The 22,634-nt window shown below is 43.3% G+C and overlaps 1 protein-coding gene and 2 gene segments (V, D, J or C); all 3 read left to right on the top strand.

The window, feature by feature from the left end:
* Positions 1-22,634, top strand: part of LOC130032506 (T cell receptor beta constant 2-like) — a 111,085-nt gene that overhangs the window by 43,377 nt on the left and 45,074 nt on the right.
* LOC130032510 (T cell receptor beta variable 29-1-like) lies at positions 1,239-1,789 on the top strand. The segment is given in 2 exon segments: positions 1,239-1,272; positions 1,491-1,789. Coding segments are annotated over 2 exon segments (333 nt in total).
* LOC130032509 (anionic trypsin-like) lies at positions 13,707-17,002 on the top strand. The gene is made up of 5 exons (XM_056124077.1): positions 13,707-13,757; positions 14,557-14,716; positions 15,776-16,029; positions 16,412-16,548; positions 16,804-17,002. Exons 3-5 carry the CDS (start codon positions 15,900-15,902, stop codon positions 16,951-16,953), a joined length of 417 nt encoding a protein of 138 aa, XP_055980052.1. The 5' UTR covers positions 13,707-13,757; positions 14,557-14,716; positions 15,776-15,899; the 3' UTR covers positions 16,954-17,002.

Raw genomic sequence — 22,634 nt, 5'->3', positions numbered from 1 at the left:
AAGATGTCTGGGTTGGATCATTAGCACCACATGACTGTCCAAGCACTGTCAGAAATGACACTGTCTAAACATGTTCTTTGAGCATCCTCAGATGAGGCTCAAAATTGGGGATGAAAAAGGACAAGGCAATTCTTGAGATAATATGGTAACTTCTGTAAGACTCGTCCTCCTGCAAATAACATGTATAAACTTGGGGGACCGGGGATGAGAATAAAGCTTACATTAATCACGGGAAAAGAACCAGTAGCAAAAAGAATTTATGAGAAAAACAGCATATAGATTAAATGTAAGTTTTTTACTTCTGTAGTTTTTGTTGGAATAGTAAGTCTCAGTGAAAACAAAATCCATGAAAAATTTGGCTTAAAAGTTAGGAAGGGGGGCTGGAGAGATAGCACAGCAGGTAGGGCGTTTGCCTTGCAAGTGGCCAAACCAGGTTCGATTCCCAGCATCCCATATGGTTCCCTGAGCATCGCCAGGGGTAACAACTGAGTGCAAAACCAGGAGTAACCCCTGTGCATCGCCAGGTGTGACCCAAAAAGCAAAAAAAAAAAGTTAGGAAGAAATCTACGAAAGAGGATATTCATGAAATGGTAATAGAAACCTAAGCATATGCGTTCTGATGAAACTTTTAGGTAACGCCTAATCTATGCATGGGAGAGAGGTAACCCAATCACTGACTCTAAGAATAAAAGAACTAACTAGAAATTTTAGCTGTTACCCCCTATAAGAAAATAGAATTTGATACTTGAATTTAGCCAATTTAGTCTACTAAAACTAAGCTTCATCGTCCTTTAAGACAGAAACAAAAATCTTGATATGATTTTGACAATGTCTAAAATACAGTGCAAAAATTACCAGACATTTGATGACTAACAAGTCATCCTGTACTCAGAAGAATGGCCAGAGCTGCTGCTGTGTGACGGTACAGGGTGAACAGTTCTGAGGTCCTCCTGATGATGAGGTCCTACCTGGATGACAGAACTAGCATGATGGGATTTAAGTCACAACAATTACATGCTTTGTTACCTTGTGACTAGACATTGCCTTAAGAAAGAATCACACCACGCTGCGGTGGGCAGACTGACTTCCTTAATCATCTGCAGAAACTCAATATCTTCTCCCAGGAGGTGAGATCTTGTAGTGGGTGGGTGGTGGGGAAGCAAATTGAGTTTGACTTCTCGGTGCCTTTTCTGAGAGGAAGGGGGAGGAAGGCTGAGGTGCTTGGGAAGCAACCAAAGATGCTGACTCGCCTGCTGCTTCTCCTGGGACCAGGTAAGAGAGTCTTACCCGGGGGGAATTGGGTGTTAATGTTAATGAGAGTGGAACAGTGAATGTCTGAGAACTCCAGCTAGAGGATGAGGGACAAAAAAAAGCATTGCTGCAGGGTTCTCTGGGAGATGAGGAGATTTGAGCAAATATTGAAAGAAAAAAAAATCCTGTCTGAGGACAAGCTTATTGACCCTCAGAGAGTTCTATCTTTCTGCATCTAGGCTCTGTGTTTGGAGTTCTCCTCTCTCAAAGTCCAAGCAGGGACATCTGTGAAAGAGGGAATTCCATCACAATTCAGTGTCAAGTGGACACTCAGATGAACTTCATGTACTGGTACCAGCAACTACCAGGACAGAGCTTGGAATTGATTGCAACAGCAAATCAAGGCTCTGAAGCCACTTATGAAAAAAAATTTTCCAAGGACAAGTTTCCCATCAGCCGCCCAACACTAACATTCTCGAATCTGACTGTGAACAACATGACCCCTGAAGACAGCAGCCTCTTCTTCTGCAGTGCATGACACAGTGTTGGGCGTCCATCAGAGATTTCTACAAAAACCCAGTTTCCTCCTTCTCTTTCCCATCCAGATGGCTGGAGGCAGGCCACAGGGAGGAAACCACAGCCAGCTCTGGGGTGGTAGCAGTTGCCGTGTGTTTGTGGGCGATAATGGGCGTGAAAGGAGACTGGGAACAGGGAGAGAACCTAGAGGATGAGTTTTAAGGTTCCATCAACAAACTGGAACAGTAGCTTCTAGAAGGCCAAAGATGGTATTTTTTTTGTCTCCAGGAGAATGTTTAAAAATAATAAGACTATCTTTATTTATTTTTAAAAATTTTTATTTTATTATTAAAACACTGTGATTTACAAAGTTATTCAGAGTTGAGTTTTATTTTTCTTTTGGAGTCACATCCAGAGATGCTCAGGAGTTACTCCTGGCTCTGTGCTCAGGAATTACCCCTGGCAGTGCTTGGGGGACCATATGGGATGCTGAAGATTGAACCCCGGTCAGTCGCATGCCAGGCAAACACCCTACCCGCTGTACTACCACTCCGGCCCCCATAATTGAGTTTTAAGCATACAATGGTCCAACATCAATCCCACCCCTGTTGTCATCTTTCCTCCATCAGTGTCCCCAGATTCCATCCCATCCCCCAGCCTACTCCCTTGATAGGTATGCTTTTCTGTTTGTTTGGGGGCACACCCACTGCTGTTCAGAAGTAATTCCTGCCTCTATGCTCAGGGATCACTCCTGGTGGTGCTGGAGGAACCATATAGGATGCTGAGGATCAAATCTGGGTGGGCCACATGCAAGGCAAAAGCCCCCCTATTTCACTATTGCTCCAACCCCACATTTTTAAGTTTGACTGTTTTGGTTTGGATCTCATGTTTTCAGTGTTGTTGATTCTGCAGCTTGCATATAATCTACACCACTTCTCTATGGCCTCAATATACAGGAAGTGTGGGTAAGCTTTGTAAAAATATAAAATAGGGAGCATGAGCAAGAGTACAGTGAATAGGGTGTTTGTCTTGCATGTGGCCAACCTGGGTTTGATCCTTGGCACCCCAAAGGGTCCCCCCAAGCACCACTAAGCCCTGAATATCATTGGGTGTGGCAAACACCCCTCCAAAAATAAATGCTTATGTGGAAAATTCCCATAGTAATATCTTCCATCTAATTTCTTGCTTTATTTACCATAATATACTACCATTATTATTCTGGGTGTGTGTATTGTGGAGATATTTTCTGTAAATGGAAGTATACATATATAACTGTCTTTAAATGCCAGGGTCAGAAACATGCTTTAACTATTTTATCTCAAGGTCCTTATTTCGGTTGTTATCTGTAATCATCTTGATATCACATCTTTTCATTATGTGAATGGAATTATACTGATTTGTCCTTGGCGACCAGAAATAGTAAAACACTCTAAGGAATTCAGTACCATATATAAATGTCAGACAATATAAAAACTCAAAAGTAAAGGGATGAGTTTTGCACTGATGAGTTCATGGAGAGTTGTATGGCTTACAAATATGGGCCATGTTGGAATATTCATTCGAACTTGAGAGACAGGTCACTGTACCTTCAATCGCCTGCTCCTAGAAAGAGACACAGTGCTCAGCGGGCCTCTCTGAACTCTGGAGATAAATAGTGTGGGCTACATTTTTGGCTGTGCTCTGCTACTCCTGTCTCTGCAGAATCTATAAAATCAAGGGTGTATGGGGCTAGAGCGATAGCACAGTGGGTAGGGCATTTGCCCTGCATGTGGCTGACCCAGGTTCGATTCCCAGCATCTCATATGGTCCTCTGAACACTTCCAGGAGTGATTTCTGAGTGCATGAGCCAGGATTAACCCCTGTACATCGCCAGGTGTGACCCCAAAAGAAAAAAATCAGGGGTGTGTGAGAAAGACTTATGTATTACATAGCATTACACAGCATTACAAGACTATGAGGTAAGCTGTCCACCTCGGCTGTACCAGTAGACTCTGTTGTTCCTGAACTTTCTATCTCTATGGAGCCCTGGACATTCATCAATAGTCCTGTCAGCCAGGTGCAGTTACCATCTGCTATTAAGTCTTGGGTCTTCATTGGCGCTCTGCCCTACGTTGTAGAGTAACTTGTCTGCCCAACTATTCTGGTTTCAGAGCTTCCTGAAATAGACCATTTTCCAGAACCAGAGCCAGCAGGCTGCAGCTCTGTGTTTTTGCTGATGATCCTACACCAGAGCATGCTCAGAACTCGAAGAACTGACCTTGGATGACTGGAGAAGTCAGTGCCCAGGAAGGAACTTATCAGTCATCTGAATATATGGTCCTTGTTCTGACCTTCAGCACAAGAGCAAATGCAACTGCCCAGAAGCAAACTACTGAAGGCCTTAAATCTCAAGCTCAGGACACCTCCTGAAGACTACTTTCCCCGTGGGCAAGTTTGGGTAGACAGTCTTTGAAGAACTGATTTTTCTACTTCTATTCAGACTGTAAGGAATAAACGTCTCTTTTACTGGTCTTGCTTTGGCTGTGTCTTTTGACTTGGCACTCAATAAAGGAAAATCAAGTTATGAAACAGAAGCACAGAGCAAGTATAAAGAATCTTGGTGTAAAGTCATATTTCTTCCACCTGCCAACAGCTCTTTCTCCTTAGAAAAGTCACTACCAGCTGTTATTTCTTTCTTTCTTTCTTTTGATGGTGCTGGGAATCTAGCCCAGGACATCATATATGCAAAGCTATACCACTGAACCACACCTCTGGCCCTCTGGCTGCTCTCCAAATGTCAGAACTGGTTGTTATATGAACTTCAAATCTTACTGTTTGACAGTTGTGTTCTGGTGTTAAGTGAGAAATCTATAATCAAGACCAGAATCAAACATAGCTGGAAGAAGGTACAGTTTAACCTAACTACAAGTTTGTCTCCTGGTACTGATCACGGATCCACTTCCTTCCTCTGCATTCATCATATTTCCCTATAGTGACTCCTAGATTTTATGGGATTTCCTATTTCCAACTGGGAAAAAAACATGAACCCATTTCTTTTTCTATTTTTAAATTTTTGTTTTATGTTTGGGCCTCTTCTCCTTGCTGTATTCCTGGCTTACCTGACCCTATGCTAAGGGATCAATCCTGATGGTGCTAAGGGGACCATATGTGACTGTAGGGACCAAGCTTGGATTGACCACTTTCAGGACAAGAGCCTTAACCACTACTATCTCTCTGGCCTCTGAATCTATTTTCTGGAACTGTCCTCCCATTGTTCATCGATTTGCTCGAGCGGGCCCAGTAACGTCTCCATTCTTTTGAGACTTGTTGTTACTGTGTTTGGAATATTGAACACGTCACGGGGTAGCTTGTGCAGGCAAGATACTCTCGGTAGCTTGCCAGGCTCTCCAAGAGGGCCGGAGGAATTGAACCCAGCTCAGTCGGGCTGGCTGCGTGCAGGGAAAACACCTTACTGCTGTGCTATTGCTCCAAACTATCATATTTTATTCTGGGTGGCAACTAGATTCTAACATAATAAATGCAGTGTTGAACAATAAGGGAATCTTCTCAAACTCTAGAACTTTGGTCTGAAAATTTGCTTGTTCACTGTTTACAGAACCAGAAATTGAGGTCTTGAAACCTATGTTCAATGTTCTTGTATAATCTCATATACTTCCTCTAATTACCCGTTAATATTTTCCTTCTTTGGGCTTCTCTTTGCTGCATTCTGGTAACTTCTTAAGGATATTTAGCTTTACAATATACCCCTTTGTTCCAGTAAGACAGTTAACCTGTCATCAACTTTTGTTTTACTTTGATTTGGGATCGTTGTTGACAATGCTTGGGAACTACTCCTAGCTGTGCAGGAGGATACTCCCAGAAGTGCTCCAGGAATCCAGGGATACCTGGAATCAAACCCAGACATCCAACTTCCCAAGCATGCACTTGTCTATTAAACTCAGTCTCTGGAACCATGGACATTCCTCAAGAGTCCTATTAGCCACATACTGTTACCATCTCAATCCCCTACAAACCAACTTTCTAAATTCAGATTATACTAATCTGTATTTCAGACACTCTATGTGAGACTTTTACAATTGCAAGTGGTCATTTTTTAAAGACATGTGGCTCCTTGTAATTTGTAAAAATTATTTTTCTAAGGATACTATACAATAGCACAGTGGGTAGGGCATTTGCCTTACTTGTGGCCAACCCAGGTTTGATTACTTCGTCCCTCTCAGAGGCAAGTGACCAAGAGTATTTGCCCATATGGCAGAGCATGGCAAGCTCCCCTAGGCATATTTGATATGCCAAAAAACAGTAACAACAAGTCTCACAATGGAGACATTAATGGTGCCCACTCAAGCAAATCAATGAATAACGAGAGGACAATGCTACAGTACTACTATACATAATTTTAGCTCTTTGGACTTTCTGTTCATTTTTGGTTTGGGGGCCATACCTGGCAGTGTTCAGGGATCACTCCTGGCAGGCTCAGAATACTTTATGTGGTGCTGGGGATCAAACCTTAGTTGGCCAAGTGAAAGTCAAATGATCTACCCACTGTACTACTGCTGGGGCTCCAATTTTGGAATTTTGACTGATTAATGCCAACATCTGACAAATTCTTGCATCAGTTTTCTGGTTCGTAGTTTCTGTCGACACTCATAGGAACTATTCTCTTGTCTTTTCACTAAGTGGGTAGCTCTTCCTACATCCTGGCTTGGTGCAGGATCAATCCCATGTCTCTGCTAGTCCTGCACAAAGCCTGAAGCATCCTGCCTAGCTTCCACAATACTGACTGACTTGGCCATAGATGATCGCGTGTAAATTTAATCTAATGGGTCAGTGGGCAGCAGCTTTCCTTCCTACCTCCCATTCCCCTAGGAAGTTGGCAAATTTACCTACAGATAGGTAGGTGAGTCCATAGATAGGCCAGCATTGTCCTTATTACACCAAAATAATCTCTGGAGAAAGAGATAAGCACTGTAGTTAAAAAATTACCCTCCATCATCACCATAGAGTTTATGAAAAAAAAATGCTTTTCAAAAACATGGAATATTATCATTATGCAAAAGAAATTGTTGTTGTTGTTGTTGTGTTGAGCACAACTGACAGTGCTCAGGGCTTTCTCTAGCAGGAATTGGAGGATGAGATGGGAATCAAACCCAGGTTGACTATGTGCAAGGCAAGCACCCTACCTGCTATACTATTGATTTTATCTTGAAAAATAATTTAAATTGTGTTGTATTACTGAAAAATCGATGCTGCAATCCTGTGATAAAAAACAAAACTGGTTGTCAGATAGATCCAAGTTTCAAGTTTAAAACATGGTTGTATTTCTTCATCACTAGAATATGATTTGGAGAGAGAATCTGTATCAAGTGAGAAAGGAGGAAGGTGAGGCCATTAGCTGACCCTGACCCCGCTTGGATGGTGTCTAATCTAACAACATGTGTAAACCCAGGAGATGCCCTCAGAGGCCTTGTGAGGCCTTAGTGGGAATAAGGCCATCTGTAAGGTCATGAGCAAGAACTTAACAGAAATCAACCCTGCTGACACCTTCGTCTTGAACTTTAAGCTCCCAGAACTGTGATAAAGTATATATCTTTCATTTAAGACATCCAGTCTGTGGCATTTTGTTACATCAACCCTAAGAAACTAATATACTGGAAAGCAAATGTAATTCGGGGGCGGGGGGGGGAATGAGAAAAATCTGTCAAGCTGTCTGCCTTTCCTGGAGAAAAACTCTATGACAACATATAAGTTTAGATCATGTACATCTACCCTCAAATGAACTTCAAAGAAATGAACTTGGTTATTATAACAGAGAAGGAACACATGCTTTTAACTTTATATTTGAATAGAAATTTTAGCCCAGCAGGTGTGCCTGCTCTGCTACCTTCCCCAGGGCTGGAAAAGGGAACACATGTTATGGCTTCTGGAGATAAGTCCAGAACCTTCTCAAACTCAGTAAACTTGACGTAGTTGGTTTCAAATTAAAACTATGTTGGTGCCTCTGGGATAAATACTTATTACTAGGCCTTGAAAACCTTTTGAAAGTCCTGGATAAGTGGGTAGGCAGGAAGTGGATTCATCAGTCAATTGCCTTGCAAATGGACAACAGTCATAGAGTCCGTAAATGAATGAAAGGAGATCAATTGACAAATGAAGTGTATTACCAAAATGGTCTTATAAAGCTTAATCTGGACCTATAAGAATCATATAAATATAGATATGTGTCATTTATTAAACTAAAATTAACATGAAATTGTCAAGGGAGCTCCAGTCATAAGAGCTCATTTGGTTATCTGACTCTCCTGTTTTCTTCTGACTACTGATAACTGACTCTACAGATGTAATTTACACAGATGTAACAAGTCCATTGATGGAACAAAGGGCGACTAAAATAGTAACAGAAAGAACATTGCATTATAGGAATGAATCTATAATTAGATATAAAAAATGTCACTTATAAAACCTCCTCATTCACCCTTCTATAGAAGCCTGAAAGTAGATGAAGTATGCAAAAATGGACTTTACACTGAATATAAAAGTTCTTGGTTTCTAGGTAGGGATCAGGAAAGAGTTTGGAGAACAGTAATCTCTACTAAGCTCATCGGTATTGACCAGTCTGTGTCTGTAATCCCATCTGATTCTCCAACTTGGGACACCACAGAGAACACCTTACCAATGACCTAGTGATGCCCAAGCAGAGATGGTCAGGAAAATGGTTTAATGGATAAATATCAATGGTTCCATGGGGAAACTGCAGTGTGGAGGAAAAATAATGGGAGAAGAATAGAGCGGGCAAGAGCATGGAGTCAAGAAATTCTATAATTGTAACCAGAATTCTACAATCTTGAGCAAGGGAACTTAAGGGAGGAAAGCTGATTTTTTTTTAATGAAAACTAAACTAGTGATTTGGAATTTTTGCCTATTTTTTTTTTTGCTTTTTTTTTTGGATCACACCTGGCGACACTCAGGGGTTACTCCTGGCTCTGCACTCAGGAATTACCCCTGGAGGTGCTCAGGGGACCATATGGGATGCTGGGAATTGAACCTGGGTCAGCCGCGTGCAAGGCAAATGCCCTACCCACTGTGCTATTGCTCCAGCCCCCGTGATTTGGAATTTTTATTTGAAATCTACTTTCTATACCACTGGGAGGACTAGGAAACTCCAGTAGGGAGCAAGTCAATGAGAAATTAATTAGACTCGAATAAGGAAGGTCCTGGTGCCCTTATTGCATTCCTATGGCAGGTGATCTCAAAGAATCCACTTAACTTTTAAAAATTAGATTCATTCATTTAAAAGAGAAAGTTGTTTGCTCCTTAATGGGAGGCTGTATTGAAAATAAAATCTGAGGGTGAGAATGAAAATTCTAGGGAGAACATGCAGAACACCCACGCTTAAATCAACAACTTTAATCAGCAACTTACTATGTGACAAGTACTTCTACTCTGTGAGGTTGAGTTGTCATCTATGTGCCAGGCAACTTCATAAATTGTGATTACAAAGGTCCATGAAAGGACAGTACAGCATTTGATAAAATAAGCCCCCAGAAACTATCCAGTCATCACAATTAAAAGTCAGTGGTTAGGGCCGAGAGATAGTATAGAGGTTAAGGTGCTTAGGCTGACCCTGATCCAATTCCTGACACTGCATATGGTCCCCCCAGCACCACCAGGAGTGATCCCTGAGTACAGAGCACTACCAGATGCCATCGACCCAAAATTAAGATACAGTGATTTGAAACACGAATCACGAAATATGAACTAGGAAAATGTCTTAGAGGAATAGTTCAAAATGCAGAGTACCAGGCAATGCATAGACATAAATTTAGACTTGGGCACAGGTCCACTTCAATCTGTCCTGTACCTCCAAGCAAAGATTGTGGAAAAACAGTCCCACCTAGTGTTAATTTCTTTTCATATAAAGTGATTCCTTGATCACTGAAGAAAAATGACCCCTTACTCTACTACACGAGTTTATTCTTACAAGGAGCACAGAAACTCAAAAGAAGGAAAATCATAAAACCTTAGGCAGAAAACCCTCAACTTCTCAGGTGTTTTCACATAGATTGCTTTAGTGTCACAAGCACTAATACAATCATTTTCTCTCTTTTCCCCTGGATTCTACCAAGATTCACCTCTCTGGAATGTAACTTTCTAGGGTGTATTGGGAGCTATATGAACTATAGCACTCTAAAGCAAGAGCTTATTAATACCCACAACAAGGGTATAGAAAAAATAGCATACTTGGTAACATTACAGGAATAGATCCCTTATAGTGACCTCACAACATGAATCAGTTTTGCATGAGCATAGAGCAGTAAGTCATTCCTGCCTTAGACATGGCATAGAGGTGTCTGGGAAAATGGTAAGAAAATGCTTTAAGACCAGTTGCCAAGTAAAAGATTAATTCAACCCTCCACTTCTGTCAAGTGCCAAAAGGGATCAGGATACACAGCTTTACCTCCAGGAACCTCTGGCTTGATCCCCAATAAAACTTTTAGCAGTTCCTTACAATAAGTTCTTGACAATGAGTTATCTGTCCTTCTGTAGCCTTAAGGTCAGCTCTGACTGTTTTAGATTTGTATTCTTGGGCAAGTGATAACCTTTCCAGTTACCAGCCTTTTTCTTTATAAATAGAAATAATTTCATCTATTCATCTCACATCCAAGACTCTTCCGCAAAGTAAACTTGAATCTAAAAAAAATCAGCATACCTTATTATTTATGTGTGTGAAAGTTCTTTGAAAGCTTTTAGGATCTGGGGAAATAACTCAAAGGATTGAAGCAAATACCTTGATGCTTGAGAACTTAAATTCAATTCCCAGTACCAAATGCATCCCCAACAATGCCTTGTGTGACCCTAAAGGCCCACAACACCAAGAGACTTAAGTAGCATGGCAACACCAGATTAAAGCAATGAACTGACAAGCATTCATTATTGGCCAAAGTACTGCTGGGAGTGACCCCTGGGACCCATATACTGTGAGGGAGGTCACTACTCAGAAAATTTTTCAGGCACAATACAGATGTAGCGGTGTTTCCACCTAGATCTGAGTCTCATTAAATTATCAGTGTGCAGATGGCCAGAGAAAAGTTCTGAGAAATGGGGATACCCAGTTTATAGGAAAGCTGAATTCCAGCCACGTCAGTAAGGTACTAGAGCAGAAGACACTATGTGAGTCCCTCTCAACTTCACAAATCCCAAATCTTCATCCTTCCATGTGACTCTGGTGGCCCTGTGATGTGCAGTGGAGAATTCCAGCGAGCTGCCTTTTGGGACCTATGGCTTTGCCCAGAAGAATAAGCCTGGGGTCTACACCCTTGGGGTGTGCAACCTTGTGGACTGGATTAAGCAGACCATGACTGCAAACTAAAGGCCCCAGCACCACCAATAACTGTGCTAATAAAGTAACTGCCTCAGTGCCTGGCCATGGCCTCTTCCCTTTGACCTTCCTCACCCTCCAAGGAAGGTCAGACAGACTCAGAGATGAGAAGGAATCCAGTTCCCAGTGTGTTTTCCATCAGGACAAGAGGGAATCCACAACATAAGGCAGCATGGCGGAAGGGAAAATCTCTCAAGGAAATGTTTCAGAAACTCTTCACACCATTAATATCAATGAAATTACAGACCAGTCCCAATCCTTGATTTTGTCCTGAATTCACGTGGAAACTTCTGAAACTGCTGCAGGTCTTGGTGTGTTAGCAATACGTTTGTCTCCCCAACACTGAGTTCGGTGCTTAGTTCTACCTGTCTGATAGATTACTGTTGTTTCTCAGTTGACCCCACTACTTTACCCATCACCAAAATTCCAAGACTCTGCACCACTCTTTGATGTCACATTACTCTGTGTCTTCTGTCGCCATGTCCTATTCCCTTCCTCCAAGACCTGGATTCTTCAGCTCTCTGGTCAAAGTCCAAGGGTTTGTTCTCATTGGATATTGTCCATTGTCTGGTCTTGTTCTTCATAGTCAACATATGAGAGGCATCTGATACTTATTATTCTTTCAGTTTCTCATGCTTTTCATACATACTTTCTCTTAAAAAGTTGTTCAATATTTATAAACAAAGTTTTATATTGCAGCTCATTGAACTAAGTCATCTTACATGCATTAAGCATGCACGACAAGATATATGTTCACTATTCTACTGTTGCATTTAGTGTTTTTACACTCTTTTGTTAAGATGACCATTAATTTTATAGAGAAAATTTTGTATTGCTTGCAAGACTTGTTTGATGGTAATGAGTTTTGTTTACATGGCCGGCCCAAGTTTGATTCCTCTGCCCTTCTTGGAGAACCTTTCAAGTACCGAGAGTATCCTGCCCGCACGGCAAATCCTGGCAAGCTCTCTGTGATGTATTCGATATTCCAAACACAGTAACAAGTCTCACAATGTTGCTGCATGTGCTCAAGCAAATTGATGAACAATGGGAGGACAGTGACAGTGACAGTGATGAAACACTATTCTTTTTACCAAAATATTAAATCTATCAGATTAGCTTCCATCAGAAATTCTTTTCCGTAAGAACATAGACTTGCCCAGGTCATGTTCTTCAGTCTTGTGTATTTATGTGGAAATTTCCAGGAATTATTATCTAGAGGTTCTGTGAAATGCAGCTGGTCTCACCAGATGCCTATTCCCATTGCTTCATTTAGATTTTAAATGGTTTATTCTAATATGTTGAAAGGGTCAACAAACATAAAACAAACACTGTCCTCCTGTTGTTCATCGATTTGCTTGAGCAGGCCCAGTAACGTCTCCATTTTGAGACTTGTTGTTACTGTTTTTGGCATATCAAATATGTCTCGGGTAGCTTGCCAGGCTTTGTGATGTGGGCACGATTCTCTAAGTAGCTTGCCAGGCTTTCCGAGAGGGGTGCAGGAATCAAACCCGGCTTGGCCAGGCTAGCTGCGTGCAAGGCAAATGCCCTACCATTGAAGGGGTATAGATGCATAATTTTGTTTTCTATTTTTTATTCTCTTGCAATTGAATGTTCAACTCTATCCCTAACTAAAGAGTTCTTAGTTACTCCTTCCAAAGGGTCTCACTACCATTTCTCTTCTCTGCATGCCGTGTAGTGAGGGTGCAGCCCCTTACAATGTTGTCACAGATTAGAATCATCTTGCTTTTGATAACCCAAATCAGCATAAATAAGAAAAACAAATAGAGTTTTCTCCTAGAAGCTCGCTGCAATTCAGAACTTATTTTTGTCTTCTTGGCCCCTTTCTCAGTGTCTTGCTGGCTTCCAAATTTCCCAGAGAGCCCAAGCTAGTAACTCAGGAATTAGAGGCAGCAAAGTGGGAGGTGGAGGGTGAGAGTGGTGGGGAGGGTTGGTGAGACAGAGGATTTTTGAAGTCCCTGAATACAGAAATCAGAGTCACAGCATGTGGGGAGTCCCTGCAGGACACTATGTGACAGGGGTTAGAGATCAGGTAGATGAAGCCTCACAAGAGGAGATATGCCTGATCTCTACCAGAGAGAAAGATGAGGAAGAAAAACACAGACAGGGGGCGCCAATATCTGAAATCTCAGGACTCTGCTGATAGGAGGGAATTTACCACAGGAGACAAGCAAAGCATCATGATCACATTAAGAACAAAATTGGGAAGACATGCTGTGTTGGGGCAGCAGATCAAGTCCAAGACAGAGGAGGAGGGCTCAAAGTCCTCCAGGCAGGCTGACTTTGTTGTACACATGGGGGCACAAACCAGGTTGTGTCATGACATTGAGAAATAAAGATCACTGATATGGGGGAGAGATACCTTGATCTCTGCCCTCAGGAGGTAAGTTCCTATGACATTTAAAAGTCATGTCCCAAGAGTCACCAAATGCAGCAGAGCTGATGCAAGACCTTGGGAAGGGGACACCTGCAGTGGTGCTGGCAGGGGGAGGAGCAGCAGCCCATCCTGGGGAGGTATAAAGGCTCTCGCCACCCTCTCCCTGACACTCTGCCACCATGAATCCTCTGCTGATTCTCGCCTTCCTGGGAGCTGCTGGTGAGTTGCAAGGACTGCTTCAGTCTTCACCTGCTTCTCCTGACAAGGACAGCTGACTGTCCTTTCTGCCTCTTCTGTATGAACTTCAGAGTCCATTTATCCCTCCTTCATTTTCTTATGCCTCTAATTTCCTAGAAGGCTTTATTCTGAATCACAATCAACCAATAGAGGCAATTGATGGGAAAGGCTGGACAGGTAGACCAGATTGTGTGGTCAACGGAAGGGAATGTGTGCCAGGGCTCAGTGTCTGAATCTCGGCTTGGGTTATGTCAACCATAGGTGATCTTCAATTTGGATATGCAGTGGATTTTCCCAATGAATCTTCAATTGGGAAGATGAGAAAACCCTCATTTAAGAGCAGAGTTGTTGAGATTCTAATTATTTTGAGAAATGGTCTATGATAAAACGTTTAGTATTTCCAGTGCTCAAGGCAAGCAAACATTCCTGAATGTAAGAAGTTAAATAGCAGATGAAGCAGACAGTATGAGCAAGCAAAGGAATAGCATGAAGCAGTGAGAATCTGTCATTCCTTCACCAATCTCACTGAATGGACTGACCCTGATCATGGTTCTTGGGTATTATGACTCCTGACAGAGGTCAACCTGCAGGATTCTGAGATAGCTGCAGGCCCACAAACACTTCTTTGTGAAGCCCCACTGGGCAGGGGAGGAGAGCTGCTTGCCTATCTGTCCTCTCTGTGCTCAGGAAGCCATCCTAATGAGCACGATCCAGCCACAGGCAGGGCCTCTGAATGCTCGCACATCCCACTCATTGCTTCTCCCCTCCTGTCTCCACTCAGTTGCTTTCCCCACTGACGACGATGACAAGATCGTCGGGGGATACACCTGTGAGTAGAACTCCGTTCCCTACCAGGTGTCCCTGAACTCTGGCTACCACTTCTGCGGTGGTTCCCTCATCAACGACCAGTGGGTGGTGTCTGCTGCTCACTGCTACAAGTCGTAAGTGATGTCTCCCTCTGCAAAGCCATCTGGGGCCCCTGAGAGGTTGTCCTTTCAGGGGAGGCTGAGGTGAGCATGAGAGCAGATGGGGTCGATAATGGAAAAGGATTTGTCATTTGTAGTCAAGTTTCTAGATTGGGGGAAAGATGAGAGAAAATTAGGAGGATTAACACAACAGAACAAGTGATAATAAAGCAGCAATGACTGGGAAAATCATAAATAAAATAACAAATTACAGGGGTGCTAAACGAGGCTGATAGGGAAAGCAGGCAGAACTCCCACAAGAAATTTGACAGCCACACAGTGAAGGCATGTGGAAAATGTTCTTGACCAGGCAGCTGAGTTCTGTGCTAACACAGTGACAGAGTTTAAAGGTACAGAGTTGATATCTGTGAGTTTATCTCCCTCTGTTTCTTGGGAAGCACATGGACAGACAGAACTGGGATCATTCCCTAGTACAGACAATCTAAACCAAGGCCACACATGAACCTGTTCAAGGTAACAAAGTCATCTATTCCATATCACACATTCATCTGAACTGGGTCAAGGAACCGCACACTCATCTGCAGAGTCAAGAATGGGGAGGGTGAAAAATATAATATTGCTCCCCCACATCTTGTGAAATGTGGGAAGTTCCATGGAATAAACTGGTAGGACTAAGGACTGTATTTCTGAAGCTGGGAACTATGTTTCTGAAGGTATTGCTAGGTTGGGTCCCACCCTTGGAATCTGTATCTGCAGAGTGAGCAGTCAAGGAGAACAAGGCAGAGCACAGGTCACGCTTTACCTTGGCAGAGGACAAGGGAACAGGCTGGTACCTGCAGCAGCTCTTCTGGGCAGTGTGGTTTGGGGAATAAGGTGGACCAGGAAGAGGAAAAGACCGCTGAGGGGTCACCTCCCATAGTACCTCTTCAGCTCCCAGGTGCAGGAGCAAGTTTCTAGGGTTTCCTCATGTGGACAGCACTCATCTGTGTGTGCATGTCACCACATACCTGGGCACAGAGAGCTGCAGAGGTGGGAAGGGACTGGCAACCCGCTCACTGTGCTCCCTCCCTGCAGCCGCATCCAGGTGCGTCTGGGCGAGCACAACATCAAGGTCCAGGAGGGCAACGAGCAGTTCATCAACTCTGTCAAGGTCATCCGCCACCCCCGCTTCAGCAGCTGGACCCTGGACAATGACATCATGCTCATCAAGCTCTCTTCCCCTGCCGTGCTCAGCAGCCGCGTGGCTGCCGTCTCCCTGCCCAGCTCCTGTGCCCCTGCTGGCACCCAGTGTCTCATCTCTGGCTGGGGCAACACCCTGAGCAACGGAGGTGAGTGGGGTCCTCTCAGCCTTCCTCTCCTGCTGCCCCCTGACCCCACGTCTTACAGAGCCAATGTACCTGAGTGTTGGACACCGTTGCTTAAAATCTGTAAACAACACAGTGAGCCCAAGCTCTTCAGGGCAGTGTTATGGGACCCATGAGGTGCATAATCTCAGTGAATTGACCCCAAAGTCAATACACACAGCTTTTGCATGATCTTCTCTTGCAAGGAGTCACCAAGTGTTTGTTTATTGTGGAGCAGCAGTTCTTTGTTCCTTGCTGGGGCTCATCTTTTCAAGTCCTTTTGGTGTTCTCAGAGCTAGTTCCTGCAGTACTAGCCTCATTCACTTCCTCTTCCATCTCTTCCTGCCTCCCCCCCCCCCCCCCCCAGTCAACAACCCTGAACTGCTGCAGTGCCTGGATGCTCCCCTGCTGAGCCAGGAGCAGTGTGAGGCTTCCTACCCTGGAATGATCACAGACAACATGGTCTGCGCTGGCTTCCTGGAGGGAGGCAAGGACTCCTGCCAGGTACTTCCCCTTCCCTGCTCTGGTCTACTGCACACTCACTGGGAGAGGGCTGTGTACTCCAGTCTCGGGTGGCAGAGGAGGATGTTGAGCATGTCCCCTGAAAGGAGGGCAAGCTATTCTGTGTGGCATGTCATCTTTCTATATGAAACAAGTAAAAGCCGCCTTGGGATGAAGATTCCCAGAACTAAGCTAAAGGGCTTTGAGGATTCTCCCTGCGAGGGTGTCTCTTTATTAACGGGTCCCTCTTCCTCCCAGGGTGACTCTGGTGGCCCCGTGGTGTGCAATGGTGAGCTCCAGGGAGTCGTGTCCTGGGGCTATGGCTGTGCCCAGAAGAACAAGCCCGGAGTCTACACCCGTGTGTGCAACTTCGTGGACTGGATTGAGCAGACCATGGCTGCCAACTAAAGTTCCCCAGCACCTACAATCACTTAGCTAATAAAGTGATTTTGCCTCACTAACTATGTCTGGGCCTCTTTGCTTGAACACCCCTCTTCCTCTGACCAAAAGCCAAATGATGTCAGTCAGGCTCTAGAGGTGACCAGAACACTAGAACCCAAACAATACTCCCAGAGACCATGAGTTTCATGGATTGGGAGCTTAGCAGCAGGGGAAGAGAGAATCCAGATTCTAGGAAGCAGGGCAAAAATGTCACTTAAGAAACTGTTTTATAAACATTCTTCACATCAGTTACTACCAATGCTAGTCCCTTGTTCTGTTCTCAATCCATGTTGTGGAACCTTCTAGAGGCTCTGCATGTCTTGGTGTGTCCAACTGGTCAAAGAAACTATGGTCCATAGACACAGTGGAGTACTATGCAGCTGTTAGGGAAAATAAAGTGATAAAATTCGCTTATAAATGGATGGACATGGAGAGTATCATGCTGAGTGAAATGAGTCAGAGAAGAGGGACAGACATAGAACAATTGCACTTATTTCGGGATGTAAAAACTCTGGTATGAGACTAATGCCCAATGATGGTAGAAACAAGGACCAGGATGATTGTTTTACAGTTGAAATCCCGGTTCAAGTGCAGGGGGAGAAGGCAATTGGTGTAGAGAAGGGACCATTATGACAATGGTATTGGAAATGATCAATCTGGATAAACCCTTTTGCTGAAAGTATGTAAAGAGTCATATATGATAACCTCTCAGTATTTGTATTTCAAACTATAGTGTCAAAATAAGAGAGAGAGAGAGAGAGAGAAAGAGAGAGAGAGAGAATAAAGTTGGTTATCGGAGGGAAACTGGGGATATTGGTGGAGGGTTATGTACACTGGTGGAAGGGTGGGTGTCAGAATATTGTATGACTGAAACCCTATCTTGAATAGTTTTTTAACTGTGTATCTCATGGAAATTCAATAAAACAAGAAAAGAAATAAGTCTGGCTCCATAACTATTGAGCTTACTGTTCAGTTCTGTCACACTGGTTGGTTAGTGATGTTTTTCTTTTTATTTGGAGCACTAGCAGAGTGGGAAGGGCGTTTGCCTTGCACGTGACTAACCCAGCCAATCAGGGTTCGATTCCTCCGCCCCTCTTGGAAAGCCTGGCAAGCTACTGAGAGTATCTCGCCTGCAGGCAAAGCCTGATAAGCTCCCCATGACATATTCTATATGCCAAAAGCAGTAACAACAAGTCTCACAATGGAGACGTTACTGGGCCAGTTGAGTGAATCGATGAACAACGGGAGGACAGTGCTACAGTGCTTGGGTTTGTGCATAAAAGTTAAAGACAATTACTCATAGACTATCATTGAAAACAGAATTTTATTATATTCTTTTCATTTAGCATAGATATGGCTTATTCTCAAATTACTTTGTATTTATAGACGTGGTGACTAAGATTTTTTAATAAACACATCATGATTCACAATGCTGTTAATAATAAGTCTTCAGGCATAAGTAGTTACAACACCACCCCCACCACCAGAGTCCCAATATCCCTCCACTGCATCTCCAGATTTCCTCCTTCCCAACTACCCCCTTCCCTTTCCAAACTGAGTCCTGTAGGTAAACCCTCAAGGTCTGCTGCCATTGGCCATTTGTTATTCACATTTTATGTTTCTTTGCATTCCATATGCTAGATGGACTTTTCCTTCTCACTCTGACTAAATTCACTTGGCTGGACACCATCTATTTCTGTCCACATAGTAGAGACTTGCATAATTTCATCTTTTCTTATACCCAAGTAGTATTTCATTGGGAATATATACCCGCTCATCTGTTCTTGGGCATTTGGGTTGTTTCCATATCTTGACTATTGTAAATAGCATTGAAATGAACATAAAAGGGTGAGAGTCTTTTAAAATAGAGTCTTGGGAACCATAGATGCCAAGAAGTGGCTTTGCTATCATTAGGTCACATGGAACATCAATTCTTAATATTTTGAGACATCTCCAAATTGTTTTCCATAAAAACCTGAACCAGATAAAATTTTCACAAACAGTGTAGGAGGGTTTTTTTTCTACACATCTCAACAAATATATTATGTTTCAACTTTTTTAGTTGTGCACCAATTTGACTAGTTTATGGTGATAAATCTCATTGTTGTTTTGATTTATCTTTCTCTGGTGATAATTAATGAAGAGCACTTTTAATATACTTGTTGCCAATCTGTATGCTCTCTTTGAGAAATTGTCTGTTTAACTCTCCTCCGCTTTTTAAATATTAGTTTGTTGTTAAATTCTTCCAGAGTTTATATACTTTTGATATTTGTAAATTGTCAGATGTGATCAATACACTGGCTCGGCTCTTCACTCCCTACCTGTCTGAATGCAAGGTTCCGTCCCAATGGAAAACCAGCAGGACGGTACTACTGTTCAAGAAGGGAGACATCCATGACATTGGCAACTATCGCCCGATCTGCCTATTGTCTGTCATCTACAAGTTGTTCACTCGAGTCATCCTAAATAGGATTGGCAGAACACTAGATGAAGGACAACCATGCGAGCAAGCAGGGTTCCGCAAAGGATTCAGCACCATCGACCACATCCACACGATAACCAAGCTCATTGAGGTTTCTCGGGAGTTCAAGATGCCGCTCTGTTTAACGTTCATTGATCTACAGAAGGCCTTTGATTCTGTTGAGACGGAAGCGGTCATTGAAGCCCTAGCCAATCAGGGCATTCAAGCCCAATACATCAGGATCCTCCGTGAGCTGTATTGCGGATTCACTACCAGGATCTCACCATTCTACAAAGAAGTGATCGTTGATGTCAAGAGAGGGGTGCGGCAGTGTGATACCATTTCACCGAAACTCTTCAGTGCCACCCTCGAGAACATCATGCGACGACTGGAATGGGAAGGAATGGGAGTGAAGATAGATGGTCGGCAACTACACCACCTCCGCTTTGCTGATGACATTGTTTTAATAACACCAAACATCAGCCAAGCCGCACAAATGCTGGCCGACTTTGACCGTGAGTGTGGAAAGGTAGGACTACAGCTGAATCTCACCAAGACAATGTTTATGAGAAACAGCCTTGTTCCTGACGCCCCATTCGCTCTCAATGGAACCACCATATCCGAATGCAGCAGCTATGTGTACCTAGGTCGAGAGGTCAACATGACAAATGATCTGGCACCCGAGCTGCGCAGGAGGAAGAGAGCGGTTTGGAACGCCTTCAAGAACGTCGAAGAAATAGCTAAGAGGACGAAGAACCTCCGGCTCCGGGCACATCTCTTTGATTCCACTGTTCTTCCTGCATTAACATATGCCTCAGAGACCTGGGCCCTACGCAAACAGGATGAGAATGCTATTCAGGTCTCTCAAAGAAGAATAGAAAGAGCTATGCTTGGAATATCACGTTTCACTCAAATGAGAGAACGAATCCGGAGTTCTGACATCCGTCGATGATCAAGGATCAGGGACGCTGTCTCATTTGCCAAGGTGTCGAAAATCAGATGGGCTGGTCACGTAATGAGATTTAAAGACGACCGTTGAACTAGAGCTGTTACTGATTGGATTCCACGGGATGTCAAAAGACCGCGTGGCCGCCCACCTACCAGATGGTCAGACTTCTTCATCAAGATCATGAACGATCGGTTTGAGGCCCTTCATGTTCCCGGAGCGAACAGATGCCATTGGGCTACACTAGCACGCGACAGGGATAAATGGAGACGTTACTGGCGCCCGCTCGAGCAAATCGACGACTAACGGGAAGTTAAGTGATTAAGTGGTAAGTGTCAGATGTGAGATTAGAATGTTTTCCCAGGCAGCTCAGATAGAGAAGGGCGCACCAAATAAAGGGTGTTGGGAGGATCCTCCCAAAATGGGAGATGTGTGCTGAAAGTAGACTATAGACCGAACATGATTGCCACTCAATTCCTCTTTTGCAAACCACAGCACCCAAAAGGAGAGAGAGAATAAAAGGGGTTGCCCTGCCACAGAGGCAGGGTGGGATGGGGGGTAAGGAGGGGTGGGAGGGATGCTGGGATCAGTGGTTGTGAAAAATGGGCACTGGTGGAGGGATGGGTACTCGAATATTGTATAATTGGAACCCAAGCACAAAAATTTGTAAGTCTACAACTGTACCTCATGGTGTTTAACTAATAAAAATTTTTTTGAAAAAGAATATGTTTTCCCCAATCTGTGGGTAACTTTTGATTCTAGTCATCGTTTCTTTTGCAGTGCAGATGCTTCTTAATGTGATATAGTGCCATTTTGTTTTCTTTTGTTTGCTTGGCCAATGCTATTGAGACATTGAAGACTACTCTGTGGTCAATGCAAAGAATTGTTCAGCTGTTCTCTTCTGTGTTCTAAAATCTTGCTTGTTAACAGTCAGGTGGAAGTTTAGAAGGATGGAAAGACAAATTTAGGGTAGATCCATGTGGACTAGGTCAATGCTATGGGGGCAAAAATGACCTTTAGTCTTGCAGTGGTTTTCATAGAAATGGGCTCTAAATCTCCAGGTAATACTTTTGAACTCTTTTGGGAAGTGACTTAAGCTGAAGGAAACCCTTAATACCAATAGTGCATACAAGCTTAATTCAAAAACAATATTTGACAGGAGTTTTATTCAAAAGTAGCCTCAGTCAGTGCTCTTTCATGCCATGAAAAATAATCAGGTGAAAGTATTCAAACACACTAAGTTGATACCTGACACTACTGGGGGGATAGAACCAAGTGTGTTTGTTTAAAATGTTGAGCTTTCAGATTGAGTCATGCTCCTAAAACAATTTTGATGCACTCCCGCTTAAGATACTTCATCTCAAAGATTCCTGTCTTGTGAGTAATTTACACAGTCGTGTGTGTGTGTGTGTGTGTGTGTGTGTGTGTGTGTGTGTGTGTGTGTGTTGAGAGGAGGGAGGAGGAATTTCCTAATTCTCTTTACCTCAGTGAAGGAGAATTTTTTCCCATACATTCCAGAGGAACAAAGGCACTTTTTTAAAAAAAAATTATTGAATCACCATGACGTAGTTATAAGCTTTCGTGTGTGGGTTACAATCACATAATGATCAAACACCCATCCCTCCACCAGTGCACATTCCCCACCACCAATATCCCCGGTATACCCCCCCTTTCCTACCCTCCCCCTGCCTACACAGCAGACATTATTCCCCATAATCTCTCTCCACTTTGGGGCATGATGGTTTGCAATACAGACCCTGAGAGGTTATCATGTTTGGTCCATTATCTAATTTCTGCACACATCTCCCATTCCGACCGATTCCTCCGGCCATCTTTTTCTTAGTGATCCCTTCTCTATTCCAGCTACCTTCTCCCCTTTGCTCATGAGGCAGGCTTCCAGCTATGGAGCAATCTATCTGTCCCATGAATCTACTGTCCTTAGGTGTCAGCCTTATGTTATGTTGTTATGTTGTTTTATACTCCACAAATGAGTGCAGTCCTTCTAAGTCTGTCCCTCACTTTCTGACTCATTTTACTTAGCATGATATTTTTCATGTCTATCCATTGATAAGCAAAGTTCATGACTTCATCTCTCCTGACAGCTGCATAGTACTCCATTGTGTAGCTGTACCAAAGTTTCTTTAACCTGTCATCTGTTCTAGGGCACTTGGGTTGTTTTCAGATTTGGGCTATTGTGAACAGTGTTGCAATGAACATATAGGTACAGATGTCATTTCTACT

The sequence above is a fragment of the Sorex fumeus genome, unplaced genomic scaffold, assembly GCF_029834395.1.
Source record: "Sorex fumeus unplaced genomic scaffold, SorFum_2.1 ptg000048l, whole genome shotgun sequence".
Taxonomy (NCBI): domain Eukaryota; kingdom Metazoa; phylum Chordata; class Mammalia; order Eulipotyphla; family Soricidae; genus Sorex; species Sorex fumeus.
This window is presented reverse-complemented; position numbering and strand designations above follow the sequence as displayed.